Source organism: Polyodon spathula, chromosome 15 (genome assembly GCF_017654505.1).
Source record: "Polyodon spathula isolate WHYD16114869_AA chromosome 15, ASM1765450v1, whole genome shotgun sequence".
Lineage (NCBI taxonomy): Eukaryota > Metazoa > Chordata > Actinopteri > Acipenseriformes > Polyodontidae > Polyodon > Polyodon spathula.
Window position 1 is genome coordinate 1,793,247 of NC_054548.1, and position 27,345 is coordinate 1,820,591.

The window sequence follows — 27,345 nt, forward strand, 5'->3', positions numbered from 1 at the left end:
TGGAAATAAAACTGCTATTGCATAGCAGTTTCACCCAGTCCAGGTTTTACAGGGAGCTTGATTAGCCACTAGGTGTAGGAAACAAGCTGAGGTGTGCCTTATTAGACTAATAGTAAAACCAGGAATAGATCAAACTGCTATGCAATGGGAGTCTTATTTCTATCCCTGGATCCGTTTTGAAACTTCTTCATATACATTTTATTATTATTATTATTATTATTATTATTATGATACTGATGTTGTTACCAGAATGCAATTGAAGTGTAATGTTTACAGCTGAACTGATAAACACATGACAGTTGTATTAAGTTTCTGACAAATCATTTGTAAAACTCCATTAAACACCCAGCTAAAGAAAAACAATTGCAGTATTAAAAACAAACAAGAAACCATCAAAAGGAAGGATAGCAAGCCTGGTATTGTTTTCTGCCAGGGGAGTGTCAGTGCTTGTGCACTGTGGGAGATTAGGTAATGGGAATTCCCAGATTTAGACTATTTATTTTTATGGTGCTGTTCCTCCATTCTTTATAGCACTCATTAAACACTGGATATACCTATAATGCACAAATGGCCACAAATGGCAAGATACTGATAAAAGCTGTATAATAATGTTATAAAAGCAGTACCTGCCACTGCCACACACAATGCACTTAAAGCAAAGCACTAGTGCCTGGGATAACTGCACCCAGCTGCAGATGTGTAAATGCAATATAGATTAGAACAGTAACATTCCATAAACTGTGGGCTCTGCTTTTGGCAAAATGCAAACCACTGCATACTGACTGCACTGTTACATTATTTCTGAAGGACACATACTTGTGTTTCAATTCCCCAATGCACGACCCCCCTCTATTTCAGCACAACGCTGCTGGCTCTGGAGTTTGTATTTATGCACACTCTAACAGCCACTCAAAAAAAGGTTTGTGTGAACGATTCTCTCTGGCTTGCTCTTGCTCCAGCTCTTCACAATGTCTCAGGACCGCCTGCAAAAGGTCTCCCACCTTCCATTCCCTCTCCTTAGCTCTTTTTAACACTAACGGCAGCTATATGGGAAACAAAAGGGGGAAATAAGCTTCAAAGGGCTGAAGAAATACTGAGGCTGTTTTATTTAAAAGTGTATCCAATAATAAATTAGAAAAATGAAATTAGAAACTTAGAAGTTGAAGTATAATTAAGAAATTCAGAAAAATACACCTTCATGCAAATATGTAAACTCATCTACAGCAGGTGTTGAAAATGTGACTACTAAAAAAAAAAAAACTTCACCCTTGGCATTTATACACAGCTGACATTGTTGAATCAAGTTCAATTATACGGCTTGCAGCTGCTGCTGGGGTTTTGCACAGAGCCTCCATTCCTCAACTAACGGTCGGCTTCGATGGTTGGTAGCTCTCCCATATTCCTCAACAAGATATTGTTCATAATTAATAATTCTCTACACATGTTGTATGATTTTGTTTCAGTATATACAAAAAAAACCCCAAAAAACATGTTGCTTGATGTTTAACACCACACTTAACAAAAACCGTTCCTTGAATAAAACACGTATTCACTCTGTTACAGCTCCCACTCCACTGATCCACGTGGCAGTCAAGGTCAGAACTGTCACATGACTAGTGTTAAGATTCCCCTCTGTTCCTATATATCTTGAAAAGGAAAAGGAAATCAAATATTCGAAATTCATTATTCAAATTTATTATTGGGTAAACGTTTAAGTAAATGTTTAAGTTTAAGTAAAACACCCTGTACATCCAGGTGGCGTTAGAAAAACTTTTTACCATGAAGTTTAAGTGCTAGACGACATGGCTGTACTTTTGCTTACAGAAAAGGCTGTACTTAAATTATGGGTAAAAACATTCTGAACCAATCTGACATGTAAAATGACACCATTGTTTAATAAAATTGAATTGGCCCACCTTTATATCAACTGTGATCACTCACTCAAATTTGACGGACATATGAGGTAGCCATATTAGATAGGAGGTCAACTTCAAGGTCGCCCTTGTATGTACGGGTATTTAAAAAATGCAAAGAGAAGAACTGTATTTTCAGTGGTCAACTATAACTCAGTAGACTATCCCTACATGCTTTTATTTCTTACAGATTATTACAAACAAAAACAGCTGGGCATGTCATTCTGATGCATAATTTACACTGTTCCCATGGTTATACTTACAAGAACAAGTTCCTTTTCAGGTGGCTGGCAGAACTGTAGTAGGGGCAGCTCAGCATGGGAAGCAGCAATCCACTGCAATGTAGTCCTTAACTGGATGTCTACACTGTGGGCTTTCACATCACTGTTAACCACCAGCAGTGCTCTTCCCACATGCAATAACCCTGACAATACAACCATACCAGGGTTAACATATTAACAGCAAACACCTATCCTACACTAACTGTTATTTTGAACAGTTGACCACCTATCAAAAAATTACCGTGCCTTGCTGTCAAATGAATTTAAAAAGCATATTGTATACAGTACCTCACACTTTTTTCACTCCATTGCTCACAGAGTTCCTGTTCTATAAAGTAGTTGCCTCCCTTGATAAAATAATGATCAATGTTCTATTTCAGTTCACCAGGAGTTGCAGCAGTTATTCTTTTAAAATAAAATCTCTTTTCACAAATCTGAAAGTTTATCGGTGCCTCTCTCCAACATTTGAAGGAGATAAAATACAAAAAAAAAAGGACCGCAAAGAAGAAACTTTCATGAGAAATGTATTTCAACAGTGAGGATGGAAAATGAGAAATTAAGTATTTCTTCACAGACAAAACCCCTAATAAGGCACTTTTAAACTTGAGCTGTAGTTGGTATCTAATATATGATTTGATACAGAAAAAAAAACTCAGTGCTTCAGGACACTCACTGTACTTATCAACACTGATGTGTCATTCCTGTCTGGAACATGCAATACAATAAATGTGTTATTATTGGATATTTTCAGATTTTTGTGCATCTCATTACACTTCTGCATTACAAAACGGATATGACTGTAAATCTCGATATGAATGTTATCACTGTCTGGTTCACTTGCTTTACCCCTCAAGGTATAAATTAGTCCAAATGAGAATGGATCAACTGCATTACCATCAGTGTCATCCTTGGTCTCAACCTCCTTGTCTTCAGTTCCATCACTGAAGGACAAAAAGTGAGAAAAGTGAGTGCTGAACCCAGCGACCAGAGCACATGGAAAGTGAGTAGATAAAGAGGAAATACAGCACATGCAATAGGGGTACAAAACAAGAACCACAGTGTTATCAGAAAGTACTTCTTCTCACACAATCTTTTACTCTTGGTTGTGACTTGTTCAGTGTGCTTTTGTGTTACTTAAATGCTAAATTAACTGGTCAAAACAGTCTGTATGCTCCTTCACTAGCAGCAGCAGTGACAAGCCTAAACCTGGGATATTACTGTAGAATGAGACAAAAGATCAATGTTTTTATTGAACTGAAACATCCAGCCCTGGGCTCAGGTGTAGTTCAGTGGGTGTGACACCGTCTGATTGCACTTTACCATCATCATCTCCACAATTACATATCACTGCCAGGAACATGAGAGAAGAGCTTATTAAAAAGTGAATTGTATGTCATTAACAAAATACCACCACTGCCATCACCCACGTTCAAATACTGGTCAAGCCAGCTGCTTTTCTTTGATATCATTTGCATTTGCTCCTTTGAGATGACAAAATCATGTGAGAAGCAGAACAACTGCACAGATCAGCTTTGCTTCCAAAGGCACATGCGATTATAAACAGGACATTTGTGTCTGCCAAGACGAAGCCTTTACACAGTGAACCCCTCCCCACACAATTCCATTTGTGTAGTTATGTCAAACCACAAACTTAGCAGAACAAGGCTCTGCTGTGCTTCTTCTGTTTTAAAAGGTAAAGGCCCCACATTTGCAGACATATTTCTCAGCACTAGATCATCAAAACTATGACTTCATGCAGTAATTAAGAGAAGTTCAAGAAAAAGCCCACGCTAATTGTAATTGAGCATCCTGGACTGGACCAACCTGTCTGATGGTGAAAAGGATAAATTCTCCTCATAAATATCTCCTTCTAACCCCAGACTGCTCCAGCTACTGCTGTTACCATTACTGCCGAGGGAAGAAAAGAAGGGAACGCAACAAGATCTAGATGAGGTTTCTGCAATTGATGTGGTTAATAAACTGCAAAATCACCCAATGTAATTTTATTAAGTCACTGCTTTACTGAATATTACTAAGTTTAAAACACGGGAATGAAGACTAAAAGCACAGGGATTTTACAACAAAGAGGAGGGATAACACAGCAACACTAGAAACAACTTCTCTGAAAATCTGCGTGGAGTGCGCTTTTGTGCGCAGGTCTTTCTGTCATAAAGGACAAACTTACTTACTTGGAAAAAGTCATTGTTGTATATTGTTACCCTTAAAGGTGTTCCAGGATTAGGAAAGGGTTAATTATGTTTAAAACATTAGTTGATGGTACTATAATTTGTTAATGGTTTAAATACATTATTTCTGTAGAAATTGTACAGTATATAGCAAGGCACTGTGCCAAAATGGCATCAGACACCAACTGTGAAAATAATAGAATGTGGTTCCCACCCTTGTCGCCATGGAGAAGTAAGGACTCTATTGATAAATACATTGACATTACATCATTTAACCCAAAACTGATTAAATAAAGCAACTTCTAGTTTTGGCAAATCATAATTACAACAGGTAACTTTACAGTGACAGCATACACTGTGGACCCAGTGTAAAACATGAGAGGGTGCCTGTCCTGAAATATATAGACTTCAATGTAATTTCAACTGTTCCCACAGTCCTGGATATACAGGGAGGAGCTAAATAACCCCCTTTTTTATCACACCGTTTTCTCTCGTCTCATTTTAGCAGGATTAAAAATGTTAGAAAATATTATTCAAATTATATCAATATGTGCCTTCTCTCAGTTGTTTCTTCAAATAACTTCAGACTTCACAACTTCACAAAACTTAACTTCGTAACTTTACAAAAGCTCCTCCTAACATTAGTATAACATCACTTGATTATTTTAATGGTATGCAAGAAAACTTCACAAACATTTCGCGTTAGCATGAAAGACAGGCGAAAAGTTAATGAGTGAGATTGTTAGTGGTTGAGTTAGTTGGTATACCATTTACCCCATGCCATAAAGGATTTAGAAAAGACCTAATGAATGTAACACAAATAACAAAGGACTTGTGGAAGAGAGTACAAAACAAAAATCACAGGAAATGCAGATTTACAGCAAAACAATTGTGCTCAAAGGCTGGCTAAACAGGAGATGACCACGCTTCTAGGAGTGCCTTATGAGTCAAACATTTTAGCCAATTCATTGAACATACTTACATAGTGAAAAACAATTATATAAATATACTCCTGAATAGATAATCATCCCCTTTTCAAAACATTTAATAAGCAAGTACCCCAAATATTATCCATTTACAAGTAATGAAGTGTTGATTTGCTTCTTCATGCCCCCAGCAACAGGTTTTTAATGTTCTGGGAGCCCAGGATATATCTGGTAATCAGTAATACTACAATGTGGTTTATAAACTGCATCCTGTTTGCAGCAAGCAAGATAGTGGCATCATTTTGTACAGCTGCTTATCATTAATTAAAAAGCAGAGTATAGTAAAATAAAAATAATTAGAAGTTGACTAACAGGAAAACAAGCAACTGACTAGTCTTTATTCAGTGACAAAGCCAGTTTTTCTTGTGGATAAACCGTTTACTTGACGACTCCATAATTTTCTATGAAACGCAATTTGCCTGTGTTCTCTTTTTACAAATCCAGTTTTCAGTTGAATTACACAATGTATCAATTATGAGATCAAACTAAGGGTGACGTAACAGACATACAGCATGGCAATGAGATAACACTCCCAATGCCTGGCCCTTCAATTAGAGAATGAAAACAGTGTTTCCAAAGTTATTTGTACCTGTCGCTGAGGTGAAGGAAGCTGCTGCTTTCATCAGGATGCTCATCTTCAAAGCTCAGGTTGGACCAGCTGCCAGTGCTGTCATCCCCAACACTCAGGCTAAGCTGCTGACTGACTGTGGACTCAGAGGTGTGAAACCCCTCCTTATCAGCAGCACTGCAAACAGGGCAGGAAAACAGCAGCGTCGGTTAAAAGCTTGGCATGTCAGAGGAGGGTCATTCTGGCTCAAATCAGTTTCTGTTGGCCTGTGTAACAGTAGCAAGGCTTGTGCCTTGATTTCATGTTTCTAGTACTTTGTAAAAAGCAACAATATTAACACTCTTGTAATATCAATATCTTATAACATTTTCTTTTTATTAATTTTTTAAAAGGCAAGTTGTTAGTATTTGAAGCCATTTTCCAGTTAGCTTTAAAACAGTCATTACCCAGTAGTTTTAAACTGTATACTGCAAGACCCTTCCTGTGTTCCAACCAAGAAAATAATAAACATTCTCTGCACTGGAAACAGTGGGAGATTCTTATACTTAAATGTAAAAGTATGCAAACAGCAAAAATGAACAGTCTTGTTTAGAGACTTTTAAAACTACCAGGAAGAAACCTTGACTAAATCTGTGCAGGATACTAAAGCTAACGAAAGGGATAAAAATGGCTTTAAAACAGTTTTGCTTTTTTTTTTTGCTTTCTTAAAGGCTAATGCTGTACAAATATGGTCATTAAGGTTATGGTTGGTTGAACTTAGGCATCAAATGCTCAATTTTAATAGAATGTATCACGTTTAATGTCCACAAGACACATTATTATGTGGTCTTACCTAACATAATAATTTGACATCACAGAGGTCATTATTTCTGTGGTGAAGCTTTCAGCGAAGCTTGGGCCATCGTGCCCAATACCACTGTCCGCGGTGAGGCTGGTGCTACTGAGCTCTTTTTTTGCTTTCTCAATAGCCCATGAGACCATCTCTTCAGCAAAAACCACCTTCTGCTCAAGGTCAATGTGGATTGTAGGAATACCACGGCCACATCCCTTGATCCTATTGCAACAATTATCTGTTTTTGATTCACATTCTTGTTTCCTCCTTCTGGGAATCTCCTGCAATTGCTGTCTGGTGGCATAGCTGCAGTGAGCACCAACATAATAAGGGTGATCCTTGATAGAGCAGAATCTGCAGGGCTTGTCAGCTAGCGCAGACTTCATTGTTGCTTCAGATAGTGTTTCTGCATATGTCTGTCTGTCCATTTTCCCTCTATCTCCAACAGACTGGGGGTTAGCAGAAGCCAAGATCATTTCTAAGGTATCGTCAACTATTTTTCTGGCGTAGTGTTCAATTACTTGCATAACACTGTCACTGCAATTACAATCGTTTAAACTGCCAGTGCTGTGGTACTGTCTGTTCCTTTGTGTGCAAGGCAGGAGAGAGCAAGAAAAGGGTGTTTTAATAAGGTTCTCAGCCATGTCTTCGAGTTTGGACTTTTTGTAGAGGCAGGAATCTGTGAGAGACTTGGGCAGCCTGACTGTAGAGGATCTCAGTTTTCTTGTGACGTCACATGTTATGTTGTACGCCAGAGACTCTGCAAAACCCAGCAGTTCCATGTATTCACCGCTGTTCATCTCTTCATTCAACTGAGGTACACACTGATGGCCATGACCAGCACTACTGCCTTTCACTTTCCTTCCGTTATCCATCTCATGGTTTTGCTCTGCATTAACAAAGCGGAACAACTCATTTCTACTTTCATGAGGTGATCTTCTGGTAGAATAAAGCCTCATGTTACACTTATGCTTAATTTTCCTAGCTGCTTGTGCCAAGCCCAATTTAATGGATCTATAAGCCAGCCGACTGGCATACTGATCTAAAATGAGCTCACTGTTGCCACCTTCTCTTTTTAATACCCTAATAATATGCCCAGCATACTCATCAGTCACACTTTCACAGCTGGGGTACTTAGAAGAAAGCCCACTTAGACTATTACATGGAAGAAAATTCAGAACAGAGGCCAAAAGATCCCCAGACCACTGTTCTGCCATGTTGTTTAATCTTTCATTCCTAAAGTCCTGCTCATGGTCGCCTAGGTGTTGGCACTCAGAGAAACAATCAAGGCCTCTTTTAAAGGCTTTGTGTCTACACTGGTTTAAACTGATCATTTTCCTTACATCACTGATGACTTCCCCAGCCACTTCGCCAGCATAGCGCCTTAAAGAGTTCAAAGACTGGTCAGAGAACTGTCCTACCAATGCAGTGCAAAAAGGAAGGGGTTTGCTTTCACTGCGCTCAGGCCTTCTTCCATCTTCCAAGCACACAGTAGCCATTTCAGTCGCCATGGAAAGGATATGGCAAGCCAGCCGGTCTGCATAACGTACTGTGCCCCTTTCGGTGTTTGATATGCCCATTTCTACAGCGGTCCTTTGTTCTGTTTGGGAGGACCCCATCTGTATAACAGATTGCGCCCCTTGCTCCTCCTCATCCTCCTCCTCGCTGCATTCTGCTTCATCAGAGAGGGACCTCATCAGCTTCAGCATAAAATCAGCCTTCTCCGTTTCACTGCCCACTTCAGTGAGGCAAGTATCTGACTGGTTACGAGGTGTTGAAGGAGGTGTTGCAGGGGAGAACTCATTAGCCAGCTTGCCCTTGAGTTTTTTAGAAAACTGCTTAATCCTTTTCTCCTGGCAAACATGCTGAGGCTGCTGTGGGGTAGGAGGTGGAGTACCAGGGGAACCACTGGAGTTCCCCTGCTCAACAAACAGAACCTCTCTGTTCTGGTCTCTGCTTGCAGATGAGAACTCTTCTTCATGACCTGGAACTCGCAAAGAATCTCTAAACAGTGCATGGTGGATATGATGCGCATCACCACTTTCACATTGCTCAATGAATGCTTTTGTTAAAGTGCTTGTATGCCCGGTAATGCTGGGACCTGCATTGTCAATAACATTCAAGCTTGGTAACACGGCAAAGGTAGGTATCTCTTCAGGGAAGTTTCTTTTGAGCTGGTTTGAGTCTTCATCATATGTTGCAATGTTTTGTTTAGTGTATTCTACTACAATCAATGGATCAATTGTCACTGAAGTTTGAATTTGACCTGATTCATTTGTGTTTGAAGCTTTTGCCTTGACTTTATCGACAGTATGCTTCATAATTGATTCAGCCAAATGTTCAGCATACAGGTTCCTAGGTGTTAACTGACCTACAGAAGGGATTTTGTCCACAATTTTCTTGCTCAAATAATCAGCACATTCTTCTACTGTTTTTTTCACTTTTGAGGAACTCATTAATTCATAAGCCTCATTCACAATCAGATCTACCATTGTTTCAGAGAAGTTCTGGAAGTTTGCTGACCCAGGTGTGAGTTTTGAAGTGGCATAGTCTTCAGATTCATCACTGACTCCTTGTTCAGTCTCAGAATTAGTGTCATTAGAAGCATGACTGCAGCTTGGGTCAAACTGTCCAGGAACCTGTAATAATTGAACACATCCTGTTACCGACACTTCCTCACTCGACACCATGCTTGACTTTTGTCCAGAGTCTCTGGTTCTTTTAGGACTCATTTCAGATGTACAGTAGAGATGTGAACTATTATGACAAGTCTGGTTTGAAGAGATAACCTTCCCAGCATCAGGGACAGGAATAGAACTTGCAACACCAGATGCACAGATCAAAGCCTTCTCTACAGTGCAGATGTCTTTAGCTAAAGGGAGTGGGTCAACATTTGTTGATGCATTGCAGGTCTTTGTAGCTTGTGTAATACTCTCTGCTCTAACATATCTGATGTTATCCAATGACACACTGATTGCTGCTTGCGTTGTGAACGTGACATCTGCTTGAGATAGCTCAATAAATGCTTCTTGAAGCACAGACTCTGACAAATCAGTAGCGTACGACTGGACCACTTTTTCCTGCTGCTCAAAAGACCAGCTGCTTGGAGTTGAAGGTGTGGGAGGATGTGAAAACTGACACACCTCCATGATTCCTTCAAAAACCAGCTCCTCTGCAAGGTCTGCAGCAAAACGTGCTACTGTGTTGTTGAACATCTGCTTTTTAACAAACTGGAACTCTTTCAGAGCCCCAGATACTGCTTCTCCCACCAGAAAGCTTGCCAAACCATTAACAGCACGTTCCTTCAAAACAGAGGCATGCTTCATGCCAATCTCATGAAAGGCCATTTGAAAAACTGAGGAAGTCAGCCTTGCAGCTAGATGGCAAAGTGTAGTGGTACAAGAAGAAACGCCTTTTTGTAAATCTCTGAATGCACTGCCAAGGCTCCTTTCAACCAGATCTGTGGCAAGCCTCTGTATACCATCTTTTAACTGTTGTGATTTGTGTTGGGGCTTAGCAACTGTAACCATCTGCTGGAAATCAGTTAGTTTTATAAGGTGACCATGCCTGTTTTTAAACTTCATGTGGCATACACAACTTAGGTTTTTATTAAGTTTCATGTCCACAGGGGATGTATACCCACAAACTGAACCAAGAATTTCATTTGAAATGTTACTTGCATAAGCAGTGTAAGTTTTATAAAGTGCAGCAAGATCCTGAGGTTTGCCCAGTTCAGTGTTTTCTTCATCTGTTTTCCAGAAATACTCTGAGGCACTACAGCTGCCCAGTGGGCTAAATGCTGAGGAACAAATTGGACTAAATAATGCACCACTTTCTTCTCCAGAAGTCCTCACTGGCCGTGGAGAATCTGGAACCTCAAAGACGTCGCTGTAGGGAGACTCTGGTTTAAGAGGTGTGGGCTTTCTGACATTGGCCGGAAGGATGGGGTGTTCAAATTTATGGGGGTTCATAGCAGCAGTTGTGGAGCAGCATATAGACACAAACTTGGAGAACTGATCCTGGGTGTACTTTCTTTTCTGGGTTTGGCTGCCAGAAGTGACATCCTCAAGATTTTGGTCAAGTTCATCAAACTGATCAAAGCTGTCAAAAAACTCACTGACTTCAGAGTCTGAATCCTCCACGCCGTCTTTGAGAACTGGAAGTTCCGGGATGTCGAGTTTTGCTTTCAGACTTCTCTGATATCCATCTTCATCCAAGAAGATGATTGGACTTGGGCTAGAACATTCTGACTCTTCTGACTCGGTTACGGATGTGGATGTAATACTCGTCAGCATTAAGTCCATGTGTTCTTCCTGGGGACTGCATGGTCGGTAGAAGCTACTTTGCCTCCCCGGATCTGAGACTGATGTTGTAACTGAACTTTTCATTGACAATACTTCTGGGATTAAAGAGGCTGGCTTGTAAGAGGACTTCCTACAGACTGAGCTGATGATGTTCCTGGACCCCGAGGTTTCAGCACAGCGGGATGGAACAGTCTGGGAGGCAACATCACGCTGGTTTCTTTGATTGTAGTAACTCAGTGCTAAACATGAGAGAAAAAAATAAATTAAAACAAATGGGAAGGAATTACTAAAATGTACCATGGTCTTAGTTATTAAAAGAGAGCATAAACCTTTTTTGTCCTTTTTATGATCACTTTCTCAACAGCTGAGTGAAAATTCCCTAGTCGTTAAGGGAAAACTAATATAGGACTCAAGTCATAAAATTCCCCCCAGCTTCTGAACACCACAGTCTTCCAGGAAAGGCATTTCAAATCGCACACTTTAAATGGGTTTGATAAGAACAAAAGATAGCTTTATAATTATTTAAACAAAATGACCACTGAAACACATATCTATATTTTGGACGAAGAACTTCAGAGGGGGTGGGAAAAGGAACTACTGTAACAGTGATTTAACTCTAGATAGCAGCCAGCGTGTTACGTCTGTACACCCTTCATCTAGAGCAGTGCTTCCCAAACCTTCACCACTTCAAATAAATTGATCCAAGTTTAAAAAATAGGAAAGGAAACCACACACAAACTACAGCTGTCAACAATTTGAGTTAAAGGGCAGAAGTACACAACTACTTCTAATATACAGTATGTTACCATTTCAAACATAAATAGGTTTAATTTTTTAAAACTTATTCTACTGTTTTTTGTTCTAAAAATATGAATAAATACATTTAACAAACACACTTTACTTTCTCTACTTCAGCTAAACTAAATATCATCAATGTTACCAGCTTACAGTAGTGCTCCATTTTTGTTCTGTCTGCAGTAATCACTCCCAGAATTTTGTCAGCAGGAGTCATTTAAAATTTCCCACAAACTGCAGCAGTACAGCTGGCTTTTCTATTTTTGTAGTCTTTTGCAGACTAATCCTTTGAATAAACTTTAGTCACTACTGGTATAGAATCCTTAAGGGGCTTTACACCCTGCTTTTATTCTGTACCTTAAATTACTATAAACAGACATATTGCACACTGTTGTGTAAAATACTGATCATGCACCACAACAAAATGTATTTATATATGTGTGTGTGTGTGTGTGTGTGTGTGTGTGTGTATGTGTATATATATATATATATATATATATATATATATATATATATATATACATACATACATACAGTGCCTTGCAAAAGTATTCAGACCCCTGACCAATTCTCTCATATTACTGAATTACAAATGGTACATTGAAATTTCGTTCTGTTCGATATTTTATTTTTAAACACTGAAACTCAGAATCAATTATTGTAAGGTGACATTGGTTTTATGTTGGGAAATATTTTTAAGAAAAATAAAAAACTGAAATATCTTGCTTGCATAAGTATTCAACCCCCACATATTAATATTTGGTAGAGCCACCTTTCGCTGCAGTAACAGTTTTAAGTCTTTTGGGGTAAGTATGTACCAGCTTTGCACACAGTGTCGGAGAGATTTTGGCCCATTCTTCTTGGCAGATTTGCTCCAGGTTGTTCAGGTTGGTTGGATGACGCTTGTGGACCGCAATTTTCAAATAGTCCCCCAGATTCTCAATGGGATTGAGATCAGGACTTTGACTGGGCCACTGAAGGGCAGTCACCTTTTTGTTCTTGAGCCACTCCAATGTTGCTTTGGCCTTGTGCTTGGGATCATTGTCCTGCTGAAAGGTGAATTTCCTCCCAAACTTCAGTTTTTTAGGGGACTGAAGCAGATTCTCTTGCAGTATTTTCCTGTATTTTGCTCCATCCATTCTTCCTTCAATTGTAACAAGATGCCCAGTCCCTGCTGATGAGAAGCATCCCCACAGCATGATGCTGCCACCACCGTACTTCACTGTAGGGATGGTGTGTCTTGAGGCATTGGCAGTGTTAGGTTTGCGCCACACATAGCGCTTTGAGTTTTGGCCAAAAAGCTCTATCCTGGTCTCATCTGACTACAAAACCTTTTCCCACATCGCAGCTGGGTCACTCTCATGCTTTCTGGCAAACTCCAGACGTGCTTTCAGATGGTACTTTTTGAGTAACAGCTTCTTTCTTGCCACCCTCCCATACAGGCCAGTGTTATGCAGAGCTCTTGATATGGTTGACTCTCCCAGCCACTGAACTCTGTAGCTCCTTCAAAGTGATTGTTGGCCTCTCTGTGCCTTCTCTCACAAGTCTCCTTCTTGTTTGAGTGCTGAGTTTTGAGGGATGGCCTTTTCCTGGCAGTGCCTGGGTGGTGTGATGCAGCTTCCACTTCCTGATTATTGATCCAACTGTGCTCAGTGGGATATCCAAACACTTGGATATTATTTTGTACCCTTTCCCTAATCTATGCATTTGTATTACTTTATCTCTAACTTCTGTAGAACGCTCTTTGGTCTTCATTTTCCTTCAGATTCACAGTCTTACCAATGATCCTTCAACAGTGGGGTTTTTATCCAGAAAATGTGACAGCAACTTTAATGGTTCACAGGTGGAGGCCAATGGTAAGGTAACTGTGTCCTCGTTAGGGCAATTTCTTTCATCGGTGCAAACTGGGAGCTTCCACAGCACAGGGGTTGAATATTTATGCAAGCAAGATATTTCAGTTTTTTATTTTTCTTAAAAATATTTCCCAACATAAAACCAATGTCACCTTACAAAAACTGATTCTGAGTTTCAGTGTTTAAAAATAAAATGTCAAACAGAACGAAATTTCAATGTAATGTAAAATTCTAATGATATACCTGTATACCATTTACTCTGAACAATGCACATGCAATACATGGCACAATATACTGTAATTGCCAAAAGCACTGCGACAGTCAACCATATCCTGTACTATATCACTGCAACAAGAAAACCGTGTTGTTTTGTTTAACACGTTTAAACTTATTTTTTTTTTTTTTTTTACCTCAGGTTGTCATAATGCACAGACTCAAGCACTATGCTTCTGCACACATGCCACTGGCATTACCTTAACTAACACTTAGTATAGGCTAGCAACACATACTTGTGATGTAATATTGCCAAAGAGCAGACGTTGGACTTAGACAGAAACCAGAAACGAGTACCTTCAAAGCAACTCATTGCACCTTGTTCAAACTTCCCACTGTTGGCAATATTTCCATTTCCAAGCAGAGGTAGAAGAGGTAGGACTTGTATGCCACAGTGATTTTAGTACTTCCTGATTCTATAACATGATGCTGCAACTTCTAACCCTGCCCCCCTGTCTAAAATGACAGTACTGTACGTAGCAGGGCGGGCCAGCAGGTTCTGATCACAGGCTTACCACTGCTTTCTGATGCTGCTGGTTCTTCTTCATCCAAGTGCTCCAAAGCTGTTACAAAGTCATCTTCAATGGATGATACTGATTGGTTAGTGTCATCTTCCTCTGTGTGGCATGTGACTGGCACATTTTTCTGTAAGGAATGTAGCTCTAACGCATATCTCATTCCAGTAGTATATTTGCCCAGAAGAGCAAACGCAGTGTTTCCAATACTTCTTTGAAGTGCAGGTGAGTACCTAATTACACAGACAGCCTTGGACCAGGAAGTATGGGGGAGGAGAAAAAAAAAGAAAATGTAGCTTTTAAACTCCTATATGTATTTAATGCTTACTGTTAAATATGTAAAATAGGTAGACAACTATAAGACAAAATTGACTATTTACCAGAACAAAAAAATAAGTAACATAGATACCTTGGAAACAATGTAAATAGTATATTATATATAATCTTAAACTATACCTTATGCGTATTAAAATATAACAACCCCCCCTCCCCCAAAAAAACTAAGATATAGCCTTTAGTAGCTCAGTCAATCAGAAGCCAGTACTGTAAAAAAAAAAAAAAACAGGTCAGCATGACCATCCTTCAGAGTCATTTAGAATGGTTATTAATTAGCTCAGCCAGTCTGCTGTCAGAGCAGTGGAAGAACTGGGACACAATGAACTACATCCCCAATATGTGTACTAACTTTCTGAAATAAATGTTCTTGCAGTACTTTGTTAAATTCAGCAGGAAGATTAAACACTGATAAGCCGTTGTCCCAACTTGGACCCACGTAACAGTATTTCACTGCGGTATCCTCAATAAACTTAAAACTCATTTTATCAAGATACAGCTACAAATCTGTGACCCCATTGAAAATCCCCATTGCAGGACACAGAAGGGTTCAGTACAATGGTTGGATTTAAAAGCACTGATCTGGTAACAAAGAAAGGGAATCTTGACAAACATTGAGTCATAAAGACATTACCTGGGAAGTGCCGTCTTTTGTTTCAAAGTGTTTCTTTGTATCTTTCAGCAGCACCACTTCTTCATCTTTAAGACTGTGTACATGTAGTGACTTCAGGAGCTCTAGCAGGTCAACCGAAACAGCTGCATGGGGCTGAATGCACAGAGTCAATTACTAATGATGGGCAACCTGATTAAAACTTCACAGCTACAAAGTCAGAGAACATTCCTTTAATGTGGGTTTTGGTTCAGTTCCCTAAATCTACTATAAATAGCACAATGACTGTAGGTACAATTAAATTAAATTAAAATTAAAATTAGATTAAATCTACAAAGCTACAAAGTTATAGAGCCTACATACTTGTTCTCTCTCATGCCGATAGTAACCAGGCGATCTTCATTACTCAAGCAGGGCATGGTCGTGTCTTTCGCTCTTCTTGCGTTAATTAAAATCATGTCTTTTAGAATGGCTATTTATACAGATTCTTAATCAACTCATTTTGGCAATTTCAACTCAATTCAAATAACAAACACTGAGCACCTAGCGTTTTTATGAAATCACATGACTTGAGCTCAGTATTTTGTTATCCCAAGGAACAATACTACTCAAACAATCAACAAACCTATCTGCTTACTATTTAAAATTTTATATAATAGAGAAAAGTCTATTTTCTATCGATATTTTTGGTTGTAAAAGCCACAATGGCCTCTAGTTTTATAACACCTGTATGCTTATGGAGTAGGCAACAAGGTGATTAGCCACAGCTGGGAGTACTTACATTTTAGTTAGCAATTAGGGGCCCAGCTGTGGCAGTGGTACAAAACGCCAGGAGTGTGCTGAGCCATTGCTTCTTTTGTTTGCTATGTTACCTACTATGCCAACTGCATGTTCTTAAAGGAGGAAGCATTCTACAAACTACTTATGATTTGTACAGAGTGAGTAATCTGTTTATTGTGTTATTTTAGAGAGGTAAAGGGAGTAGCCCTCTTTTGATATTTAGGGAGTCTTGTTTAGACGGCAAGGTTTGTTTTATTATTTGGAGCTGGGGGTTTTGAGAGGCATATATGCGACAGATTACTGTATTAGGGGAGGGTACCAATATCGATATTTTGATACAATATCGATATTGTTCAATATCGATAATAACTTCCATATCGTGATATAGTGGGATTAAAAAAAATAATAATTAATGTACGCTCGCAGAGACGTACTTTTTATTGCTAAAAACACAAACTCAGTATAAACAAGTTTATTTTATATTAAGATACAACAAACCCTATACACACCAATCATGGTCAGTCTCATAGGCAAACAGCATATACTAAAGTATTTAACCATTTTATTCCAAATGTTATTTGCATGCTACATTAAGTACTACTGATATTTTGAGACGTGTTTGTGCGTGCGTCAGCAGTTCATTGCATTTTGTCTGTTTGATTACTTACACCATTATTGTTTTTTAAAATGTGAACTTTTGGTATTATAAATATGATGTACTTTTAAAACATCAAAACACATTTCAAAATAATGCTAAATTCAGCATGACACTGTACTTAATACTTTTAGAGGTATCATGAGCCAGCATTTACATGCAGCATCTGAAGATTCAATAACTAACTTTCGGACTGGCTAGTAAAGTCTGCACAGTGAAGTATAGAAATATTTCGGTTTTGAGGTGGCTGATGATCGTATAGTGAAACAATATAACAAGACCTTGTTTTTCTCCATAGATATTGTGAAGCAAAGCACCACTAAGTTAATGCAAGTTATTGCTTTTCATATGTAAATATCTGTCAATGTCTATATATGTTTGATACTGCAATTGTGCTATTACATTTCTGGGTATATTCAAGTGCCTGTCTTCAAACAGGTACCTCACCATAACCTACAGCTTGGAGTTTGCTTGCAAGATAGCACAATATTATAGGAATTAAAAAAGAAACACTAGAAATGAGGGCTTCTGTGAACAAATACAAAGCCTTCCACAACAAAGTACATTCACAGAGTACAGATGAATATATGGCTTGCAGCACAATCATTGGTCAGTGTTAAGACCACCAGCAAAGTGTCTAAGGCAAACTAATAGTACAGTAGTTTTACAGCAATATAACATGTGCAGTGTGTGCTTGTGGCTACATACAAAAATTAAGTTGTTTCCCAAATGTCTGAAACCTAACTATAGTATTATTACAAATAAGTTCTTACTTGTGTTTGAATATCTACTCCTTCAGCAAAATTGGGCAAGCCAACAAAATGAACCTGTTTGAGAGAAAAAAAAAAAAAAAAAAAAGGTCCATTTATTTAACATAGAATAGCATTTAAAATGGCTGCAGTCATACCAGTGCCGAAAATTTTTGTAATTATAGGCCTATATCAAATTAGCTTTTTTTGTCAATTTTTGTACGTGTGTGATTATATATATATATATATATATATATATATATATATATATATATATATAATATTTTATGATTTTTTTTCATTTATATATATAAAGTTATTCAAGTCACACTTTCACTCATTACAAAATAATTTTTTGATCTTACCTACATTGCAGGACCATACAGCAGCACATACAGCCACAGCATGTGGAAAGTCTCTAAACAAATCTACAGAACGTTGATCAAAATCTGACAATAGTCCAGCCAATCAGGTGTGAGTGACTAAAGTCTATCACACTCAAGTAGCAGGATTCTGACCCCTCACAGAAATCGCTAGAAATGTCCTAGGAAGTACAAATATAAAATAATCTGAAAACGTCATGGAAACTGAAAACTTCCACTCATTTAATACCACATAGTTCATTTTTTTTTTAATTAAAATGTTAATAACCTACAATAATCTAGGGTGTTTCAGCAAATCAGAGAACAGATAGCTATATATTTGCATAGAAACAGCACAAGTCCGACCCAAATAACTGAACTATACCCTCAAGCAAGGCAGCCCACTGCCATGAGAAACTTTATGGTGAACCTTTTTGTGCAACATGCTGCTGTGCTTTTGTTACTGCAGCTATCTGTAGTATGTGGTTACGGTACAGTAAGACATCTAAAACCACCTATCGTTCATATCTTACACTGTGTGGACACCATACATTAATCAAAGTCACTGCCGGACCTGTTTGCCTGGTTTAACCGTACTTTCACAATGAGGTGTACAGCCTTCAAACATTAATACTTGCAATGCAAGAACACCTGTGTATTTACTAAAAAAAAATCCCCAGCATATATCTATTGCTGTATGGAATTCAAGAAGTGTAAAACTAACTTAGTGTGGTGTTCACATAAACCCCAAACCATACCGCAACATGTTCTACAAAGTGCGTGCTATAATTACACCACGCATTGCTTGCTTTTGATCTAGGTTACGGGAGTTTTTATTTCAACACTCCTAACCGCCCAACTGTGTGGTATGTTAGCTATTTATTAAATAACCCTTAGAAAATGTCCCCACCAGATGTTTGCTGTACCTAGTATCAAGACAATGCAGAGTACTATGGATAGAAAATAAGCTTTTTTTTTTTTTTTTTTTTTTTTCACAAAACTGTTATTAGTATATTTTTTCAGGGAGAAATAAGAGACCATTTCAGATTATTGTCATTTGTTTCTCAATTTGGTGAGATTTACCTTTCTGGCAAAAAAATAAAAAATAAAATTGCTAATTTGGAGTACAAAGCTTAGAGAATTTAGCTCATATGAGAATTACACATTTTCCCAAACATGCTTTAGCCGTTGATGAAAGTACTCCTATACAAAGTACCAGTAATTTAATGAGCACTTTGGGGAAACAACTGTCTTACATTAAGTTTCAGGGTCATTCGAACTAATGATACAGCCCAGTGAGTGAGATGTCTTTCTGGATGATATTAGGTTATGTTTTTTATGCAAAAAATAGCAACACACACCTCAGTCAGGCACATTGATTCCTTCTGATTATCCTCAAATACCACCCTGCACAGTTCTTTTCTGCTCTTGAGTAAAGACTTCATAGACTGGACCAAATTTTCAGAGACGATCTAAAAAGCAGAATGCCATTTCATAGAATAAAGAGTATACAGTGTATATAATACAAGATTTGTACATCATTAGAAACAATAAGATATGTATCCTGTTTGACTCACCTCTTTTCTGACTGAAGCTCTGCTCTTTACAGGAAGACCTCTAATCCTGGCACAGGCATCCATGATTTGGCAATAGTAGTGTCTGACAAGGGTGAGTAACCTAGAGGCAATTTCAAAAGCCAGTAAGAAATTGATTCACAGAATACTGTGAATGCCAACTGAATTAAAAAGAACTCAGAAAACAGGACACCTTTGCTTTTCAAATGGAACCCATGCATAAACCCCATCAGATTTCCCATACTGCTATTAGCTCCTGTGTGGGCCTGAAAAACATGCATGAGGCCTTTACTATTGCTGGCAATATATGAGGTAAACAGGCTGCACTCTCTTTCCAAAAGTTTAATGGGGATTACAAGACCTCGGTGTGTTACAGAAAAGATAAAACAATAACCTTGTGTGGAAGTTTTACCACCACATGTCTACAGCAAATAGCTTTTTAGTATTTAGTTTTGCAGATTTGCTAAATTCCTGCAATACCCTAGTAATGTAATGCTCTTTTTATTACTAACTGCAACAAAATAGTGTCTAAATACTGCATTTTATTGCAGTGTGTTTTTTGGATGGCAAACAGTTTAACTGTCCCCTCTCGATGTTTGGGAGCCAAATGTTAACATTTTAATGTAAATATTTTAACAATGGTAGGCATCTGTGCAGTACAGTATTGTGAAAGGAAATTCCTCAAGTTAAAGTGATGGATTAAAGTAATGTCAACATCAGAATCAGACAGAGAGTGGATATGGTCACATTAATGTACTTCTATCAAGAATCAGCAAGCAAACCTGCCACCTAGAGGTGAGCATTGTGATATTCTATAATGCCATCTACAGTACTGGGCATTCACATTTCCAGCATACTGCAAAACTATTCTGCATTTCTTCATACTGTCACTCTAAACATTCAACTGGTTAAAATAAAATTCCTGAAAACAAATGACTTTACTATTTCCATTCCATTCTTCTGAAGGCTGCACAATATTATTTTGCACTTATAAAGGCAAACATTTCTGATGTGGTTTGAGAGGGCATTTTTGTAGTTGTGTTCAAAGGAATGTTACAGATCAAGTGCCGTCTAGATAGATCTGATATGTTTATTTTTCACAAAAATGCATATAGGAAAAAAAAAAAAAAAAGCTTTGTTTTGCTTCCTGTATAATTGCTAGCTGTCATCATTTTGGTGGTTCAGCAGGTTTATTTTTTTAAAAACAACACAGCAAGCTATTAAAGTCAGACCTAATCATAAAATTGTATTGGCCTTTTTGTATCCATTAAAAATAAATCTTTTGAACCTGGAATGATTCACATGGATTAGCACTGCTGTGCACACCGATACAGAAGTACTGTAGGTCCCAATGAGTAAATAAACTATTCTGAGAACCTCAATAATTTGTTGTCTACAATGTTTAGCCAAGTGTCATCACAATTCTGTATTTTAGCAAGGAAATATAGAACAGTAAAACCTATCTAATCCAGCCCCTCTACAAACATGCATGAATGTATAATTCAGCATGATTTTTGGGTCCTATTGAAATAAATGGTGTGATACCCTCTACAATCCAGAACTTGTCTATTCTGGAATTCAGCACGATATTGAAGTCTCTTCTGCCTAAAATCAATGCATATCAATCTGGGATTTTACTTTACATAGTAAAAAACTATACAAAAACAATAGCACAATGTTATATATGTATGCGTATATACAGTAGCTGCACGTCCATTCTGACAGCTAATACAAGTCTAATGTCCACACAACAAACTCTCTCTTGAAACAAAATGTGCTTCCATCAAAAAAGTGAATGTTTACCAAAACTAGCTTAAAAAGAGCCAAGTGAAAAATGAAAAAATCCCAAGGAAACGGTTTGAGACATTCGGAAAAAAAATGATGCCTACTTAAAAGCAACAGAAAGAAACCCTGAACGCCAGCAGGTAGAGCCTGAATTCAATGTTTTACAGTAACTGTAATCCACCACACTGTCTAATGGCACAATGATCTGGTCACAAGAAACACCAGATTCCAGAACCTGTCCCTCTGGGACAAAAAATAAGAGAATAGGTGGCCTACAAGTTGGCGTTTATGATAGTAGCCCCTACGATCTTCTGCAAAAATGTTGCATCTCAACTATCGAAGCGTACATTTCTGAAGGGAGGAATCTCAGAAACTTCTGTGAAGACTTGGGCAGAGAAAGGTGAAAGTTTTCCATTTCTCACAAGCTCCATTTGGCATGTATTTTGGTTCAAAATGACTCACAGTCTAGGGTGGGTTTAACATTTCAATGCTTTCCATAAACTGCTTACGTGTGCTGCCTGATAAACCATATGCATTGCGCACATACAAGCACAAACTCATTGAGCAGTTCTCAAAATAGGTCACACTTTAAGGTCATTTGTGAAACTGAGGTAATTACAAATAATTTGCTAACAGTATTTTCTAAGAAACTATTTATCTGAGAAATAACAAACCCATCATGTCAAGACCACACTCAAGGCAAACTGGTCACAATAAAGTCAAATTAGGATTCCCTCTACTTGTTTCAGGACCCCCTAACCCAACATCAACTGAGCTTCACAGTGTGTAAAACCTGCTTCTGTTTTGCTCAGATCTGAGCTTGTATTACATTTGCCATAACAGAGTAAACATCATTGGTCACTCACATGAACAAGTAAAAAAGAGAAAATCCAAACAGAAAATAGGACTATACCAATCTGTGGTTTTTATTAGAGGTTATAAAAATAATAAGTGTAAAGATAAATAATATGTCCATGGGTCTGTTAAGCCAATCACCTCTTATTATTGTCATGTTGGTGAACCTGACACGCCAATAAAACACAAAAACAGGAACAAGAACTTGCTTTTGCATTCCTACGTTCTCTTACGATCATTGTGGATGACCCGTGTTACTTTTAAACAAGTCACAGCATTGTGAACTGTAAGGACTTGGTTAGCATGAAATTCCTTCATGTACTGATCCAGAACCAAGATTATGAAATGCCACTTCAAAAGAATGAAAACATAAAGCACTGGTCTTAGAAGAAAAACATAAGTACATAAGAAAGGTTACAAACGAGAGAAGGCCAATCGGCCCACCTTGCTGGTTTGGTTGTTAGTAGGTTATTGATCCCAGAATGTCATCAAGCAGCTTCTGTTCTGAATGCCCCTTTCTATTCTCTATTTGTGACCCTGGTCATTGTTTCTTTGTCAATACCTTGACATAGGCTTAAATGATAATGCACCTATTAAATTATGTATTGATTTTTTTTTTTTTAGATTTATGTTTATATTATCACTCCTTTGTAGTCTGGACTATTGTTAATAGTATGTTTGGTTTCAGTCTTATACAAAAACAAATACCCGATTATACAAAAATGTTATTGAAATGATATTGAGACAGATTAATTCGTAGACTTAATTCGTAGATATCAGGGTGGTTTTTGTTTTGTTTTGTTTGTGCAAATTGAGCAACAACTTCATCTCTAAACTCGTATGAGTTAAAGTCCGTTAAATACTAACTGAAATGTCACTAAGGTACGAGAAAATACATTCAATAACACCGGCCAGAGGCAACAATACACCGTGATGTACACGAAAGAAAACTAATCGATGTTTACAATGAGTTTTGCAGTAAGAAAAAATAAACGATCATATTAACAATTAAATAAGCCAACTCCCTGACAAAAACACGATCACCGCTGAAACAGCCCTGTCCGAGCGAAGGGGGAGTGTTTCCTCGTCTTTCCAGTGTCAATAAAGCCGTTCCCTCATTACCTGTCTTGTGTGATATCGACGACACATCACAACACTCACTGTGCGTCTGTCGCAGCGACAGCACATTTAAAAATGGCGACAAAATTATATCTTTGAACGATATATCTTTTAGGTTTACATGAACAGAAACCATACAGCTGGGTAGTGACCTAGTTAAACAAAATCTCCAATTCGCTTCCTCTTTCTACATTGTAAAGAAAACACTTTTTTTCCAATAATATTGTATTCCCATCTCATTTCAGGCCGCGGCCCTGAATAAAAAAACAGAACAAAACAAAAGCCATGAAAGTATTTCCCCCAGATGCGAGTGACTACTGATGAGCTCAAGTCACCGCCGTGCAACATGCTACAGGGCTGCGAGCTCCTGTGTCCCCTGTCACTGCAGCTGGTGCCCTCGACTCTCACCGTCTCGCCGTCGGACCCGAACCCGCTGTCACTTCATCGCAATACACAACAAGCGAGCCCTTCAGACACAAACAATCAACACTGCACAGTGCCTCTGAAAGCGGCCAGGCTACTTGTCGAGCACAGATACAACGATGGAGAGGGCGCATCGTGACGTCAATAAGATTAAGATGTTTGTGAAATCGCACAAATAAAAATGTGATCTGGCAGAATAGTTGCTGCAACTGCTTTCAATAACTGTATTTATTAAATAGTTAAGTAATAGTCTATGCCAACTTATTTTTCAAATATGTTTTTAAAAAGAAGAGAGTATGTACAAAACAAATAAAGTACATCAAGTACATAACAAATGAAATATTTACTATGGAAGATGCTTCCCTTTAGTGTAAATTCAATAAGATCTGCATACTTTGTCACATTTCTGTTTTCTCCATGTGTTCCATTGTTGTTAGGTCATTTGTTCTATGTTCATTCATTTTCTAACATGAGCACCACCTTTCAACAATCCCGTCTTCATATAGCACACACTGGAGTGGCGTTGCAGCTAGCACCAAGGGGGCCGTGGCGCTGGGCTGTGGCCCTTGTGAAACAGTTGTCATTGGTTGTTTTGTGTGTGTGCATAGTGACCTGATGTTTTATGTTTGACTTACATACATGTATTACTTTGTAGAACAAAAAAGTTGAAAAAACAACATTAAAATGAGTAAAACAACCTACATAGGATTTGATAAACATGGAAAGTATATAATGTGGTAATAGGAGCTGGTAACTATTCCCTGTGTTAGTTCCGTTAAAGTGGAAACAACTTCCACTTAATATTACACTTTTGCTAACGTCATTTACCTTTGTATTCATTTATAACGGAATTCACTGGGTTTTTTCACACCCCTTTTTATTCTTCAAATCGTTTAGTTAGGAATGTTTTCCACAGCTGCCTATTCCAAATCAGACTGTTAACTTCATAAACACTGTCTATATATATATTGTAGCGTGTACAGGGGAAGGCAGCAGCAGGGCTGGTAGGTGACGTAATCACATACAAAGACATAGGCCCGATATACGCTCCTTACAAAGGAGTCGGCTCTTTTGTATATAATATATATATATATATTTTTTACTTCTGAAAAATAAAAGCTTTTTTTTATTATTACATCTGTTCCATAAGCAGGATAATACTCCAGGGCTTGTGCGTTGTGTTGCATTAACATACGGCTTTCTGGTTCGTTGAAGAAGCAGCTTAGCTGAGTTCGTGCCCACCAACTCATTTACATTGTGTATAACGTAACGGGACAATGCATGCCCTGGAAGGAATGTTATCCCAATTCAAATCAGCTGTTACTCGTGTTAGTGCTTTTGAGGCACAATCTGGCATGAAACTACCCAGTATAAGAGGTACGTCTAACATGGAGATATTCTCCATGCATGAAAAATCTTTCCTGTTTCTGTAAAACTGACTTTTTAAAAAGGTCTCAAATTTTGGGTATATATATATTATATATATATAGATATATTATATCATATATATATTAATATTATTATTTATTAATGAAATACTCATTTACTAGTAAATGAAATACTAGATTTTCATGCTGAGATAATTATTTAAGGTTTTTTTGGGTGCTAAGGGTGCTAAGGGTGGTGTAAGTGAAACAAGAAATATCGTCATGGTTTTCTTCGCACCTCTGAATAAAATCAGTGAGTTCTATTTCATACTGTATATTGAAAGACAAATCAAAGTTTCAGTATGATTCACTTCTTAATGAGGTAATGATGAAATCCTGAGATAAAACTAAAAGAACACAGACAAAGCCATTCACCAGAACATGTGTCCACTTCACTTTCAGTGTTCCCTCAAAGTGAACGACTGTCTTTGAATGATGTAGTCCTAATGACCCATCTCCACAACTTACCTTTTCAGCAAATTCAGTCTTCTTCTGAAACTTTTGAGTCCTGGAGCTGATGGGTTTTTATTTTTATTTATATACCTTCAAAGGCCTGTCTTACAATTACAACTTCAAGAACAAACTAGCTAAATTATTTTCTTATAAACTGTAATTGAACATAAGCAGATTGAGATTCGTCTTTGGATTTCAGTAAGCTAAGACATTTTTCAGAATGTTGTGTGTGATTTGTGCACATTCTGTCCTAATTCAGCCCTGCAATTCTGTAGTGTTTCTGGGGTTTTCAGTGTATGTTTCTGAAGTCAGGGGAGCCTAGTCCTCTCAGCTATGTTGTTTAGGTAGGTGTGAGATCTCATGTTCTGTGATCATGTTGTTTTTTTTCCTATAGTGCACTGTCAATGAATCACCTACAGGATAATGCAGTTGTCAGTGACTGTGGGTTGGCTGGGAATTTCAAACTAGTTCTGAATTTAAGTTTCGGAGGACCATCTTTGGCCCCCAGGTCTGGGTTTGACCACCCGTGGCCTACACAGAATACACAGAAACACACACACACACACACACACACACACACACACACACACACACACACTAAAATTATGTGGCGAAATATTTAACTAATTCAAAATAGCAATACAAAAATCTATCTCTGTATTCTCTGTTTAATGCATACATTTTCCTAATTTCTAGGGACCTGATAAATTTTACATGGACTTACAATGTCACTTCTGTCATGAAGATGAAAAATCTGTATGCAACACAGGCATCAAGACAGAAAGAGAGATGACTCACATGAACTGTGAATTCATTCAGTTTTATTTAAGTAGGAAGATTTTAAACTGGCTGCCTTTGTCTATTGGCACAGCAAAATGTACAACAAAATTGAACCACTGATTCCAGCAGAATAGAAAAATACACATCTCAGTGAATTCCGTACAGTAATAAATAGGAAATAATCATGCACTCTACCATACAAAGGCACAGAAAAACAGTCACTTAGTCATAAAAATTACTACATTAATAAAGTCAACCAAATATCTATACAAGTAAATGTAACATTATATTCCAAAGGTGAAAACACATTAAACGTTTATTTTTAAATTGTATGCAATAAATACTCAAATATTGTATATATAATATTACAAATAAAACTGTGCCCTTGTAAACAGTATGTAAACAAATAAAACACTTCTCCTTAGCATTATTAACACAACGTCAACGATACATTATTCTGCTCTGTAAATTGTTCAGTCAGATCATTTGGTGTGAAACCTGGCAGTTTAAAGCTTCATATATCAATGCATCTGGAAAACCCAGTGGCATCAACACCCTTTGAAAAACTTACTGCAAAATATATGCCATGTTACTGAAATAAGCCACCTTGAAAGGCAGTCCTTTGTACGCAGTGGGGTATATTGAATTGATTCAAATGACAGTAGATCTAAATAACATCACTGTTTAAATGAATACAGGAAACAAGGTTTTGAAAATCAAACACCCAGATGCTACTCTCTTTTATTTATTTCTGTAAAAATATGAGAAAGATCATTAAAGCAGACCCCACTGTGTCTGAAACACTGCAGTATATTTGAGGCGGCAAACAGCACATGTTGAGACATGATAATACAAAAAAAAAAAGCTGAAAAGGAAGAGACTTTGGCTTCCTTGAGGCTTCGTAAATGAAGTTCAGAAACGCATGTTCGGAGTG

The 27,345-nt window shown here is 37.9% G+C and overlaps 1 protein-coding gene across 7 annotated transcripts; it reads right to left on the bottom strand.

The window, feature by feature from the left end:
• LOC121327672 (A-kinase anchor protein 11-like) lies at positions 1-23,821 on the bottom strand. Of its 7 annotated transcripts, XM_041271812.1 has the most exons (13): positions 23,696-23,816; positions 19,573-19,672; positions 19,357-19,467; positions 17,658-17,711; positions 15,474-15,605; positions 14,507-14,771; positions 6,767-11,309; positions 5,956-6,111; positions 4,019-4,102; positions 3,089-3,135; positions 2,177-2,337; positions 1,267-1,402; positions 954-1,043 (listed from the first exon to the last, which is right to left on the bottom strand). In XM_041271812.1, exons 2-12 carry the CDS (start codon positions 19,633-19,635, stop codon positions 1,310-1,312), a joined length of 5,709 nt encoding a protein of 1,902 aa, XP_041127746.1. In that variant the 5' UTR covers positions 19,636-19,672; positions 23,696-23,816; the 3' UTR covers positions 954-1,043; positions 1,267-1,309. The 7 variants fall into 7 exon arrangements, with proteins under 7 accessions (XP_041127744.1, XP_041127745.1, XP_041127743.1 ...); XM_041271810.1 differs by lacking the exon at positions 1,267-1,402 and having other exon boundaries at positions 1-1,043; positions 23,737-23,821; XM_041271811.1 differs by lacking the exon at positions 1,267-1,402 and having other exon boundaries at positions 1-1,043; positions 14,507-14,756; positions 23,696-23,815.
• Between the last annotated feature and the right edge of the window lie 3,524 nt (positions 23,822-27,345).

Excerpts from the sequence above, each read along its gene's own strand:
- LOC121327672 (XM_041271810.1), bottom strand. The coding sequence starts at position 19,635 with ATGGATGCCTGTGCCAGGATTAGAGGTCTTCCTGTAAAGAGCAGAGCT. Across the intron at positions 11,310-14,506 it reads AGCAGCATCAGAAAGCAGTG|CACTGAGTTACTACAATCAA; the intron begins GTAAGCCTGTGA and ends TCTCATGTTTAG. Across the intron at positions 6,112-6,766 it reads ATGTCAAATTATTATGTTAG|TGCTGCTGATAAGGAGGGGT; the intron begins GTAAGACCACAT and ends CCCTGTTTGCAG.